The following is a 12,999-nucleotide window of genomic DNA, read 5'->3' as shown; positions in this document are numbered from 1 at the left end:
TGACTACAGTAAGCCACTACTCCTAAGCGAAGGGGTCTGGTGCCTGGGGTGGGTGGGAGCTAAAACACATTGAGCAGCACTGAGCCTGAGGCTGACCCTCTCCTTCCTCTGAGGCAGCTCTGAGTGAGAGAGCCCTGCTGCCCCAGGCGGACTGGCCTCCTGAGTTCTTCTCCTACCCTTTGGTCCAGTGGCTCGCTGGCCATCAGGGTTTCACAATAGCCGCAGAGCACTGAGTATCCAGCCTGTTACAGCAGGCCCCGCTGCTGGGAGCAGGCCCACAGCCATCAGGGGCCTTATAGTCTTTCTCTCTGGAAAGTGGCACGCCCTCTTTGTTACAGCATCATTCTGCTTCTTAGCACACTTGGTCGCCCAGAGATGAACACTGAACTCCAACTTTTGTAAGATTTGGGGGCAAATGTGGGGAGATTCCCAAGCATTTAAACAAAGCTACAAGGCTAGGGCTTCCCAGGTGCAGCGTGGGTCTTTACATACCAGTGCCCGCTGGGCTTTGTAGCTATAGGACAGGGACGTGGGGATCCCAGTCAGCGTGCAGGACTCCCTGTGCTATAATTAACATGATAATCTCTTAAGAAGTTGTCTGTGTCACCCAGGCATGACCTGGCTTAGGCCTGACTTGTGTTTGGGCAGCTTTTGCCAAGTCATGATTGCTGAAGTCACCCTCCGGCTCTGCAGCTTGCAGAGCAGCACAGTCCCTGAGCTCTTCCTTTCCCTTCCGAACGCCTCCTTTTCATAGTGACACGAAATGCTTCACAGCATCCTCGTGGCCCCTCCTTCTCGGGCAGTGACACAGCGCACACAGCCCCCCCGCAACAAATGACAGCGGCACGTGCGGAATGTTTCTGTCCAGATGCTCAGAAGGAAAGTGGGTGTTAACATAAACCGTATTGTTTTTACAAATAGTCCAGGTGCAGTCAACCTTTACCATCCAGGGGACAGGTGAACACTCCTGAAATCCAAGCTCCCACATGCCAGGCCTTTCTAAGACTAGCAGATCCATTAGTGGTGGTGGCAGTTTGCTGCACAGTGTCATTCCTATTTCATGGGTTAAGAAACATTAGTGCCTGCTTTGCATTCATGAAGCAAATCCCAGTTGTACCAAAAAAAAGAAAAAAAAAAAGAGAAAGGCTGAGGTCACAGGCTGATTGGAATCCTTGCCTGCCGCTCTCAACCATGAACTGTTTTTGCTGTCCTCCCTCTTCTCAGACTAGCAGTAGCCAGGCAGAATCTCTGCCTGGGCGTGTGCAGCCTGGTGGTGGCTCTGCCTCCCTGGCTGTCAGCCTCACACCCCTGCAATGTCCCAGCAGATGTGGAAGGGTTTTCTTACGGCTCTTCTTTGCTCTCTGGCCATCCTGCCTTCCCTCCAGGCCTGAGATTCTGAAACATGAGATGAAGGTGTTCTTTGTGAAGTACAATGACCCCATCTACGTGAAGCTGGAGAAACTGGACATCATGATCCGTCTGGCCTCCCAGGCCAACATTGCCCAGGTGAGCGAGTGCTGGCCAGCCCCGTCCCCCGTCCCCACTTGCCTCGGTCTGTGTGCCAGCTGATCATGTCCGCTGTTACCAGTTTATCTCAGAGAGCGTGTAGCACGGGGCCCAGAGCTTTGAGCAAGTGAAACACCTGATGTTTTTAAATGTCACTAAAGAAAGTTGTCAGGCTGGGCACAGTGGTGCGTGACTGTTTGTCCAGGCCGACACAGAATAATAACTTGAGGCCATGAGTTCAAGACTAGCCTGGGCAATAGTGAGGCTCCCCACCTCCCTGCCCAAAAGAAGATCTGTCTAGTTTCCTATTACCTATCATTTTATTCATCCAAAAGTGGTAGTTGGGCTGGGGATCTGGCTTAAGTGGTAGAGGCGTGACTAGCAAGGGCAAGGCCCTGAGTTCAGCCCACAGCAAGGCAAACGACAAAGATGTTTGGGCTGGGAGCGCCGCTTGGTGGTGGAACATCTGTTGAGTGTTTGAGGCCCTGGGTTCAATCCCAGCCTCGGGTACACAGAACAGGTGACTCGATGTGTTAGCTAGGGTAATGTAAAACAAGGCTTGCCAACCCTGCCGCTGGTTTTACCTGCCTTTCTTTGGGGTACTGCCCTGTTGAGGCATCTGACAGCTCTCTCCCTGCTCTGGACCTTCTACCTTGACCAGGAGGCAGAATCCCATCCTTCTGAGGGTTTTGCATTCCCCCTGCCCAGAAGTGTTCCAGTAGGTTTCTCCATCACGTTCTCCACCCTGTTCTCTGTCTGGGCCACAGGTATTGGCAGAGCTCAAGGAATATGCGACGGAAGTGGATGTAGACTTTGTACGGAAAGCTGTGCGCGCCATCGGTCGCTGTGCCATCAAGGTGGAGGTGAGGAAGTTTTGGGACTCTGTGCTCAGTCCGAGGAGGGGCAGGGGAGGGAACTGAAGCCAGGAAACTAGTGTGATCCTAGCAGAATCCATCAGCTGATTGTGGTCCGGGAACACCCAGAGTCACCACCACAGCCCCTCCAGATACCCACTGTGCAGGTCTGGGGTGGGGGTGGGGATGGGGGTTCCTTCTGGCTCTGAAGCCTTTACAGGTGAAATTAACCCATCACAGTCTTGGTCTCCTATAGCATTAGCTAGGATGATGAGGCAGCCACCAGCTGGTGGGCTCTTGGGAGACTTTACTTCAACTTCATAGAGCTCTGTTCTGGGGCCGGGGCTCTGCCTGTTGGATACTTTAGCAAATGCCCTGATTCAGCTGCCCCTGGGCCTCTTTCTGAAATCTCCCCAGACCTGGCATTTCATCCCCTCCCATTCTCTCTGCCTAGGAGAGGTTCCTTGACCACTGACCTGGATTGTCCTTAAATGGGGGCTCTGGGACAACTAGTCACCCCTGTGACTCCCAGCCTAGACCCTTTTTGAGGCATTTTCCCCTTGGTGCTTGTGATGTCCACCCTAAGAACTTTTCCGCACTGGGCCATTAGCACATTGTATGCGAACTAAGGCAGAGAGTGGGCCCAAGCAGAGACTTAGAGTGATTTTGATTATAGGAACCGGTTTTATGAACAAGCGAGAGAGGTCGGGTCAGGCTGAAGTGGAGTCACTCCACCCTCAGGGCCAGGTCTGGAGGAGCTTCAAGCCCTCCCCACCCTCAGGAGTGCTGCCTCTTGCTCATCTGCAGTCTCGTTCCTTTGGATTGTCCCTGCCAGCCAGGGCTATCATGTGTCACTTGGTCCCTGTCTTCCCATTATCGGGAGTGTTCTGTTTGCATGCTGTGATGAGAAAGGTAGATGAGGAGTGGCATAGGCTGCTTGGCCCAGGTGTGTTTATTAGCAGCTCTGTTGGCAGTGAGTACAGGGGCCTTGCCTACACCTTCCTCTTCCCACACAGCAATCTGCAGAGCGCTGTGTAAGCACGCTACTCGATCTCATCCAGACCAAGGTCAACTACGTGGTCCAGGAAGCCATTGTCGTCATTAAGGATATCTTCCGCAAGTACCCCAACAAGTCAGTGCCCAGCTTTCCTGGTGAGAGGGTGCCTGGCTATGCTTGGGGACGGCATGGTGGGGAAGAGAAAGAAGGAAGGGCCTTTCTCCTCTTTTCTTCTCTCCCTGCCACTGGAAGCATTCTCAGAAGAAACCCTCCATTTTTCTTCTTTCCCTGAACTGGCCCTCCACTGCTCCCTGGGCCAAAATAAGAGCTAACATGAGCTGGGGATTGTGGACACGCTGGTAATGCCAGCACTCGTGCAGCTGAGGCAGGAGGATCTCAGAGCTTGAGGCCAGCCTCCTGGGACTGAACAGTGAAGCCCTGCCTCAGACAAACAAAAAACAAACAAGCAAACACACCCCCTGTCCTCCCCATTTCTCGGGGGCTTGCTGGGCAGCTGCAGACCTCCCTGGTTACCTCGGTGCCTACTGTTGGCTGTGCCCACTCTCCCAGGTACGAGAGCGTGATCGCCACGCTTTGTGAGAACCTGGACTCCCTGGATGAGCCTGAGGCCCGGGCTGCCATGATTTGGATTGTTGGGGAGTATGCAGAGCGAATTGACAATGCCGACGAGCTGCTGGAGAGCTTCCTTGAGGGCTTCCATGATGAGAGCACCCAGGTGAGTCCCCAGGCGGATTCAGGCCAGAGTGTGAGTTGTGACTGTCAGCCCGGAAGTGTGTCCTGTCCTGAACTCTTCCCCCCATACCACATTGCCATTGCTGATGGACAGTGATGTATGGAGCTGGTATGGCCCCTTTTCCTCCCCCATGGCACTGCCTCAGTGCGTGGACACAGTCTGGTAGTGTTTGTGGAAGGTAGGCAAAAGTTTCAGGTTTTGTCCTAATCTCATCTGTGAATAGGCAATACATTAGCTTGATTCACAGTTGAAAAGTTTCAGGACACATAGTGAAAAATCTCCTTCCTGCCACTCTTCCCAGTCACTGATGTTCTAGGTTTCTTGGGGACACTCACAGTGACTGTTTAGGAATACACCAGCAGATACACACACTGCCTATGTACGTGCATGCACACGTGCGTGTTCACATGAAGTTGATTCTTATTATTTATGGCACTTGAATACTAAACTGCTTTCAGGAGAAATGCAAAATTAGGTTCTTGCTGGGTCCTCGTAGCTCACATGTGTAATATCAGCTGCTTGGGAGCCTGCGATGGGGAGGATTGTGGTTCGAGGCCAGCCTGAGCAAGTAGTTTGCAAGACCGAATCTCCAGGAGGGGGTGGGGTCTGGGGGGAGAAATGACCCAAGCCTTGTATGCACATATGAATAATAAAAGAAAAAAAAAAAAGACCGAATCTCCAAGATAATCAGAGCAAAATGGTCTGGAGGTGTGGCTCAAAAGGTAGAGCGCCTGCTTTGCAAGTGTGAAGTCCTGAGTTCAAATCCCAGTCCCACCAAAAAAATAAAGTTAGGTTCTTGCAACTTGCTGGACACAGTGTTTTTATCAACTGGTCAGTACATAACCTTGTTTTACATGTGTTTCTGTTTAAAGACAGCTTATTCGATATATATTGTTAATTCATCATCATTACTCTTGTTTTTTCTTGGGCTTTTTTTCTTTGGCAGTACTGGGATTTGAACTCAGGGCTGCATGCTTACAAGGCAGGTGCTTTACCACTTGAGCCACACCTCCAGCCCTGATTCATTAACATTGAACTCATCACATATTTTGTCCATACAGCACAACAGCACAGTCTTCTTGTGGTTAGGAATACTAGGTGAGGACTACACTTGGGGACCATTTTAAATAAGGAGGTTACCATCAAAACCTCAAAAATACGAAACATAGGGCATCAAGTAGTCCATGGAAAGGATGTCTTTTTAGTCTGAGAGCTGAGACAAGGAGGTGAGGCACCAGCTTATCTCACCTCAGCTTGGAACGCTTCCCAGTGCTCTGCCCCCATCTGTCAGTGACCGCAAAAGCACCGTGAGTATTGAGTCCAGGGCTGCAAGTAGATTTTAGCAAGCGGGCAGATTCACATAAATGCACAGTGAATTATGAGGATTGACTAGATACATATTTTTCATTTATCTTTACATTGTAAATACTGGTAGTATACTCTGCAACTGGAATTGTTCAGACCTTGCCTTTTCCCTTTAAGGGCTGTGCCATTATTATTCTCTGCTTTATTTAACCCCAGTGGACACTTAGGTGTTCAGTCTTCCTGTTTTAAGCAGCACTGCTGTGACCAGGCAGTAAAATGCACAGCTGTGCATATCTGGAAGGCCAATCAGTCTTTGAGCAGAAAGCTCAGAGAGGAGGGTGCATCTACTTCAGATCGATAGCTCTTGCCTGGTTTCTGTTGGTGCAGAGTGGTTCTGGTTTTCCTTCCTCTCTCGGATGGTACCTTACTTCCTCACCAGCTAGTGCACTCTCACACGTGGTTTCCACCAGGCTGGCAGACAACAGGGTTACTCGGTACAGCTCTGTTTGCATGTCTGTTACGAATGAGGCTGCACGCCTTGTCTGTATTCTTTCCCTGTGGATTGGGGACTGTCTCTCCATGCACATGAGCCTTCAAATAGTCCACCTGAAGGGGGCAGTGTGAACCGCGATCTGAGTCCACACACCCCTCTTCCGCTCTCCCCGGTCCAGGTCCATGACTCTATACTTATCCCTTTTCCTCTCTCAGCTTTGGTTTCATCTTTTTTTTTTTTTTTTTTTTTTTTAATGGTACTAGGGTTTGAACTCAGGGCCTTGTGCTTTCTAGGAAGGAGCTCTACCACTTGAGCCACTCTGCCAGCTCCTTTTTGGTTGGGTATTTTTTGAGATAGGGTCTCATGAACTGTTTGCCCAGGGCTGGCTTCAAAAACCACGATCCTCCTGATCTCTGCCTCCCGAGTAACTAGGATCACAGACGTGAGCTGCTGGTTACTGTAGCTGACTTGTCCATGGAGCATGCTCCCTTCCTGCGCTCCTGGATGCCAGGGCTCAGTTGGTGGCATTGCAACCCTGGGCTAGCTTGTTCCTTGGCTCCCATGAGCCAAGGATTGAAGGGCCATCACTTGTAGGTTCTGACTGAGAGCTTAAAGAGAACTTTCCTTCAGCAGTCCAGCAGTCAAACAAGGCCTGTTTGCATTGTCACTGGGACTGTGATCAGCCAGCTCCTGGCGGCACCCATCCCAGTGAATTGAAAGGGACAGAGAGAAGGCTGGACCTCTAAAAGAAAGGCAGCACTTCTGTCACCAGAAGACAGTAGATGCTGCTGGCTGAGCAAAACCAGCAGATGTCCATCGTAGAATTGTAGCACCCTGCCCATGGCATCTGCCTCCAGGCTGTTTCACTTTCAACACCAGCCCCTGGCCACTGTCTCTGAAAAGCAAAACCTGTCTCTGAAAAGCAAAGCCTGGCCTGCCCCTGCAACCAAGTGCTGCCTGGGGCTACTGCAGAGGATGGCCTGGAGGGGTGTGACTCTGCCTACGTATTTGAGTAAATCTTGTGCAATCTCTTCCTCCTCAGCTAAGCCTGCTGAAGAGCCAGAATTAGAGTTTCTTTTTTATTTTTGGCAATACTGGGGTTTGAACTGCGGGCCTCGTGCTTGCTGGCAGGCGCTCTACCACTTGAGCCTCTCCACCAACCCAAGAGCCAGTGTTGGTGAAGAGAGACAAGTAAACATTGAGCCAGGACTGTATAGTGCAAATGAAGAAGGCTCAGAAGTTCTGAGCCTGGGCTCCTCCCCTGTGTGGCCCTAGGGCACATTCCTAAACTCCCCAAGCTCATCCTTGTCATCCTTGTCAGTGCTAGCACAGAGTTCTTCCAGATTCCTGGATCTGCGCGTCCAGTGCCCTGTCCAGTGCTCAGTGTGTGACAGTTGAGGGAAGTGTTTAATTAAGTCGCCTAGTCCTTTTGCATCCTGGGGTCACAAGACAGTTCAAAGCTCTTTTAAGAATGCGTTACTGAACTGGAGGAGTGACTCAAGTGGTAGAGCACCTGCCTCGATAGCATGAGGCCCTGAGTTCAAACCCCAGTGCCACCAAAAAAAAAAAAAAAATGCTTTACTGTTTTGAAACTCTGTTTAGACTGTCCCTTTCTCTTTCGGCCTCCTCATCTTTGCTCCTAGGCCTCTTTAGCCATGCATAGACAGGGAGCCCACAAAGTCTTGGCTATGCTGATACATCAGCCCTGCCCACATCTTGCCTCTGACCTGCTATCCCATCCTGCCTGGATGGCAGGGTCATGGCACCATAGCAGGAAAGCCAGCCTCAATATACAGGCTCATGGAGCAATGGTGTATCTGGGGAGCTGGACTGGGAGCTGAGCTGGGCCTTGGGTTGGTAGTCAGAGCACCTCTAACAGCAAAGACTGAGGCAGACCTGAGCTGGAAATAGCCGCCCTGACAGTGATGAATGGTTCCAGGCAGCCAGCTGACTGAGTTGGGGAGGACTTGTACAAAGTCCCTGTGTGGTAGTGGTGGTGGTATTGTGTGCTGAGCCGACTGCACAATGCGTCGGTTTCATTGACTGTTCCCGTTAGTTCTGTGAGGTGTAGCACCCATTGTATAGACGAGGAGACTGATACAGAGAAGTTAAATGACACTCTAGCTCCAAGCTAGCTGCCACAAGAACCCCCTGAAGCAGGCCATACATTTTCTTCACAGACTGAGGGTGAATGGTTTCTTACAGGCCACCCAACCAAGGGCTGAGCCAGGTGTGGAAGCCAGACCCTCGTGGAGGACTGCCTCCTGCTTTGCAAACAGCCAGCGCCCTGGACTCTGCCACTGGCCCTTGTGTAACCAGATGGCAAGGACTCTGAATGGCTTAGTCCCATCCCCTCCATCCTGCCTCCACTGTCAGGCTGTCCTGCATGATGAAGCCATTTGCTTGTGTATGTCCCTGGTGTTGCCCTGGTTCTGGAGTCTCAGGTTGCTCTGGTGTCCCAGGACTGGCAGGAAATGAGATTGGGGCTAAACATGTGCCATGTGCAGTGAGTTGTTCTTGTTTACATGTCTTCAGCCAACAAGAGTTTTTTTTCGGTACTGGGGATTGAACCCAGGGCCTCAGATGCTCTACCACTTGACCTGTGCCCTCAGCTCTTTTGTTTTATTTCTGTGTTTGAGATAGGGTCTCTCCAACTTTTCTTGTACTAAGCTGGGACCACCATCCTGCCTTTGCCTCCCAGTAGCTGGGATTATAGGTGTGTGCCACCAGGCCTGACCAAGAATTTCTTTTCTTTTTTTTTTGGCAATACTATAGCTTGAACTCAGGACCTCATGCTTGCTATGCAGGCGCTCTACCACTTGAGCCACTCTGCCAACCCTATTTTGAGTTGGGTCTACTCGAGATAGGGTCTCATGAACTGTTTGCCCAAGGTGGCTTCGAGCCAAGATCCCCCTGATATGACAGGCGTAAGCCACTCTGCCTGGCTAAGAATTTCTTAAGTGCCTACAGAGCACCAGGCACTAGCTTAAGCAGTAATTAGGGACCCAACAGTGAGCAAGATGGCCACTGTCCCTGCCCATAGGAAGCTAATGGTTATAGGACAGCCTGGCAGGTGGACAGTGATGCTGAGGAGGGAGTGGAGACTGTAGAAGTGTGGAGGCTGGGTTGGGGTTGGCAGATCTAAGTGGGGAGGTGCTGGCCAGGCTGAGGGTTCCAGGTGAAAGGCAGGGCTGAAGGAGGACTGGGCAAGAATACTCCCATCCCCTGGTAGGAGTGCAACATCTCCATGACAGGCCAGCTCTGTGGGCCAGTCCCCTAGGTCTTCACCTTCACCTGAGCTCTGTGGCCAGCCTCAATCCTGAGGAGCTTTTCCTGGCTTCTAGGGACTTTCCCACTGCCAGTGCAGCCCACCCATCTTGCCTTCTGTCTCCTTGCAGGTCCAGCTGCAGCTGCTTACAGCTATCGTGAAGCTTTTCCTGAAGAAGCCCACAGAGACCCAGGAGCTGGTGCAGCAGGTCCTCAGTTTGGCCACTCAGGTAGGTGTGCAGCCTCACTGCTGCACCCACCCTGCTGCAGCGGGTGGAGCTTTGAGCCCAAGGGCCAGTCTCATCTTGGAGAGCAGCATCCGTGGGGTCTAGCCCCAGAATCGCCTGAGACTCCTACTTTCAGGTGCCAGTCACAGCCAAATCAGTATGGGTGTGTGGGTGAGGTTGAGACTGACTGTAAATGGGAAGGGGTAAGGATACTAGAAAGGTTGTGGGAGGGCAGATGCAGAGGCATCTGGGAATGAGGCCTGTCTAGGATAAAAAACAGCGAGCTAGGGCTGGGACATGTCTGGTTCAGTGTTTTAAGGACAGACTTCCATGCTCAGGATTGCTGTCATCTGCTAGCCCTATGACCACACCTGGACGATTAGGCTGTGGGAGAGTTTTCTCCCCTCACCTGGGAGGACTTTCACGGGCTTCTCCAAACCCCCCTCAAGGACTCAGACAACCCCGACCTGCGGGACCGCGGCTACATCTACTGGCGTCTACTCTCCACGGACCCGGTAGCTGCCAAGGAGGTGGTGCTGGCCGAGAAGCCTCTCATCTCTGAAGAGACAGACCTCATTGAGCCCACGCTGCTGGATGAGCTCATCTGCCACATTGGCACACTGGCCTCTGTCTACCACAAGCCACCCAGTGCCTTCGTGGAGGGTGGCCGAGGAGCAGTGCACAAGAGCCTGCCGCCCCGCACTGCCTCGTGAGTGCAGTGGTCCTGGATCTGCACCTCCAATGTGCTCCCTCAGTTGAGTGGCACTGGTGCTCAGGCCCAACGCAAGGTCCCCAGGAAAGGCCCGAGTCTGAGGCAAACTGCATTTGTAGACCTTTTAGCCACTGCTTGGCAATACATGAGGAGAGTCTGAGTGATCAGGCCAGGACCACACCCCTGTCCCCTCCCTGCCCCTCCACCCCACCCCAGCCAGCAGACCTGAGAATCAGGCCCACTCTGTCCAGTCACAGAGCCCTGTTGTCTGCACCAACTCTGTGGTTCTTTACTGGCTGTTTTGACCTGATGACAGTCCTTGGGAACACCATGAGACACAAAGTACACCGCTAGCATCTCCCCTCTCTTACCCCGAGGACAGCCTGAAAGATGCACTAGTCATGTGGACAGTGAGGAGACCCAGTGTCCTGGGGAAGACCTTGGGGACTAGGGTCTTTTCGACCTCTCTAGGACAGCCCAATATCCTCACTGGCTGACCCTGTCCCATCCACCTATGTTTGGCAGGAGTGAGAGCACAGAGAGCCCTGAGACAGCCCCTGCCGGAGCCCCACCTGGTGAGCAGCCAGATGTCATTCCTGCTCAGGGTGACCTTCTGGGGGACCTCCTCAACCTGGACCTCGGCCCCCCAGTGAGCGGCCCACCCCTGGCCACCTCCTCAGTGCAAATGGGAGCTGTGGACCTTCTTGGCGGTGGCCTTGATAGCCTGGTATGTCCTGGGTCCCCAGGTGATGTTGGTATGCTCTTCAGAGGAGCAGTCATTGAAAGCCCTTCCATGCCAGATACCAGCCAAGGGCCTTGGGTCCGTTACAGCAAGATCTTATCTGCTGTACTTGTAGCTCCCTACTCACAGATGAGAAAAACAGATTTGAGAGACCAGGCCATCTTTCCTCCGAGACAGCATGGTTCCCTAGTACCAGAAACAAGAGCCAGCCTTCTTGCTGGCCTCCTCAGGGCTAATCCTAGCCCTTCCTTTGGTCTTGGCTCCACAATCGCCTTTTTCCTACTGGGATGTTGCTGAATCAGACCCGTGTGCACTCACCCAGCCATACTTCCAAGAGGCCAGGGACAGAACTCCCTCTGCCTATAGAGAGGGGAGCAGTGGACCTGGCTCAGGTCTCCCCAGGCATCTTCAATCAGGTAGAGGGAAGCTGGGCCCTTCCTGCTCTGCTCAGGAGCCCAGGCTGTAGCCCTGGGCAAGAGTTTGGCTATCAGTACAGCTAGGGCAGAGGTAGGAAGGGCTGTAGCACAGGACATGAGGGTGGTGGCTGAAACCATGGGGTAGTGCCTGTCAGAGGAACAGGGCTTGGGGCCTCAGGCCAAACTCATCTCACTGGGGCCCAGTTGACTAATCTCCCTCTTTCTTTTTCTCTTGTCTCTGTTGTCTTTCCTGGCTTTTCTCTCTGCATGTCGCTGCCTGTTCTCTTCACCCTGCCTGCTTCTGCTTGGAGATGGGGGATGAGCCTGAAGGGGTACGGTTCAACCCTGTGTCACCAAGCTCTGGTCCCTGCTCCTCTTAGGAGTGCCAGCCCAGCTTCCCAAGGGGTGGGTGATGTCATAGCAGTCCCTCTCTGCTGGCCATGGCCTGCTGTGGTCCAGTCTTGTGGCAGCCTCTGCTTTGATCTCCTGATATCCAGTTGCCACTGGCCCCATACCACAAATTCCTCACTGTGTCCTCTCCACCCCGTGACAGATTGCATTGTCATCCCAAGGATCACTAGCCCTCATCCCCAAAGCCCTTGTCCTGGAGGAGAGCTTCTGTCTGCTTAGCACTGTCTGCCCAGCAATGTGTTTCGGGTTCCCCTTTCAGCCATTGGCTGAGTTCTTTCCTAGGGGCCTCTCCCTGAGCTGCTAGGCTCATAGGCTCAGGACAGCTCAGTCTCACTTCTCCACCCACCTCACTCTTTCTTGTGTCTACAACTTAGAGTGGATGTGAGGACTGTCCTGCCCCACCCCTACTGTTTCCTAAAGAGTCAGATGGCTCCATTCCTTCTGGGCCCCTGATCTTCTGATTCCTGCCTCTAACCTTTCCCCTTCCTTTCCAGATTGGGGACAACAACTTTGGCGCACCCCCAGCAGCAGCAGTACCAGCCAGACTAGGCGCACCCATCAGCAGTGGCCTTAGTGACCTCTTTGACCTGACCAGTGGTGTAGGCACCCTGTCAGGTTCCTATGTGGCCCCCAAAGCAGTAAGTGCCTCTCCTTCTCTCACGGCAGGAGCAGAGATAGTCATAGAGCCTGGTGTGGCTGCCTCAGTGTGCACTCAGGGAATCAGCTTAGGTCAGCACTGATGAGAGAAGCTGGGCCATGGGAGTGGAGGAAGAGGAGCGGAGGAAGAGGAGCAGAGGCAGACTGGGGGCTGGGGAAGGCTTCCCAGAGGAGACTTGCTGAGCTCAGCCTGCAGGACAACTTAGCACTGCAGCCTGGGGAGTAGGCCCGGAGGGGAGCGAGGCCCAGCCTTTTTAGGGCTCCGGTTCTCAGTGCCATCAGATCTTCCACCTCAGTCCAGGGACATTTTATGGTCCCTCTTCCTTTCCGTAAAGGGAACTGGAGGACTGGACAATCAGTTTATCTGGTGGACTGTACAACCAGTAAAATAATTAAAAATAATCACATGCTATCACTGCATGAAGGAGACCAAAAGAAGCAACTAGAAGTATATATTTCAATATTGTAAATATGGGCACTCCTGCCCACCTGCCCCAGAAGACACCATGCCTGTGACAGCTACAGGTAGTGTTAGCTTGGGTACCATGAGTGGTGTGGCTGGCGGTGCTGTCAGTTTCTGAAGTGGTGACTGAATCCCATAAAGTTCTGAACGAGGCAAAGAACAGGCCTCCCTTTAATTACAGTCCTGGGAACTTCT

General features: G+C 52.5%; 1 protein-coding gene across 5 annotated transcripts in view; it reads left to right on the top strand.

Moving 5' to 3' along the window:
• Positions 1-12,999, top strand: part of Ap1b1 (adaptor related protein complex 1 subunit beta 1) — a 49,867-nt gene that overhangs the window by 28,716 nt on the left and 8,152 nt on the right. For 4 of the 5 annotated variants that reach the window (XM_074061113.1, XM_074061109.1, XM_074061110.1 and 1 more), the window contains 9 exons: positions 1,386-1,506; positions 2,274-2,369; positions 3,377-3,492; positions 3,928-4,093; positions 9,308-9,406; positions 9,853-10,112; positions 10,641-10,842; positions 11,585-11,605; positions 12,179-12,322. In XM_074061113.1, the coding sequence (XP_073917214.1) occupies positions 1,386-1,506; positions 2,274-2,369; positions 3,377-3,492; positions 3,928-4,093; positions 9,308-9,406; positions 9,853-10,112; positions 10,641-10,842; positions 11,585-11,605; positions 12,179-12,322 (1,225 nt within the window). The remainder of the gene's footprint in view (positions 1-1,385; positions 1,507-2,273; positions 2,370-3,376; positions 3,493-3,927; positions 4,094-9,307; positions 9,407-9,852; positions 10,113-10,640; positions 10,843-11,584; positions 11,606-12,178; positions 12,323-12,999) is intronic. The other variant, XM_074061112.1, reaches the window with a different exon arrangement.

The sequence above is a fragment of the Castor canadensis genome, chromosome 18, assembly GCF_047511655.1.
Source record: "Castor canadensis chromosome 18, mCasCan1.hap1v2, whole genome shotgun sequence".
Taxonomy (NCBI): domain Eukaryota; kingdom Metazoa; phylum Chordata; class Mammalia; order Rodentia; family Castoridae; genus Castor; species Castor canadensis.
This window is presented reverse-complemented; position numbering and strand designations above follow the sequence as displayed.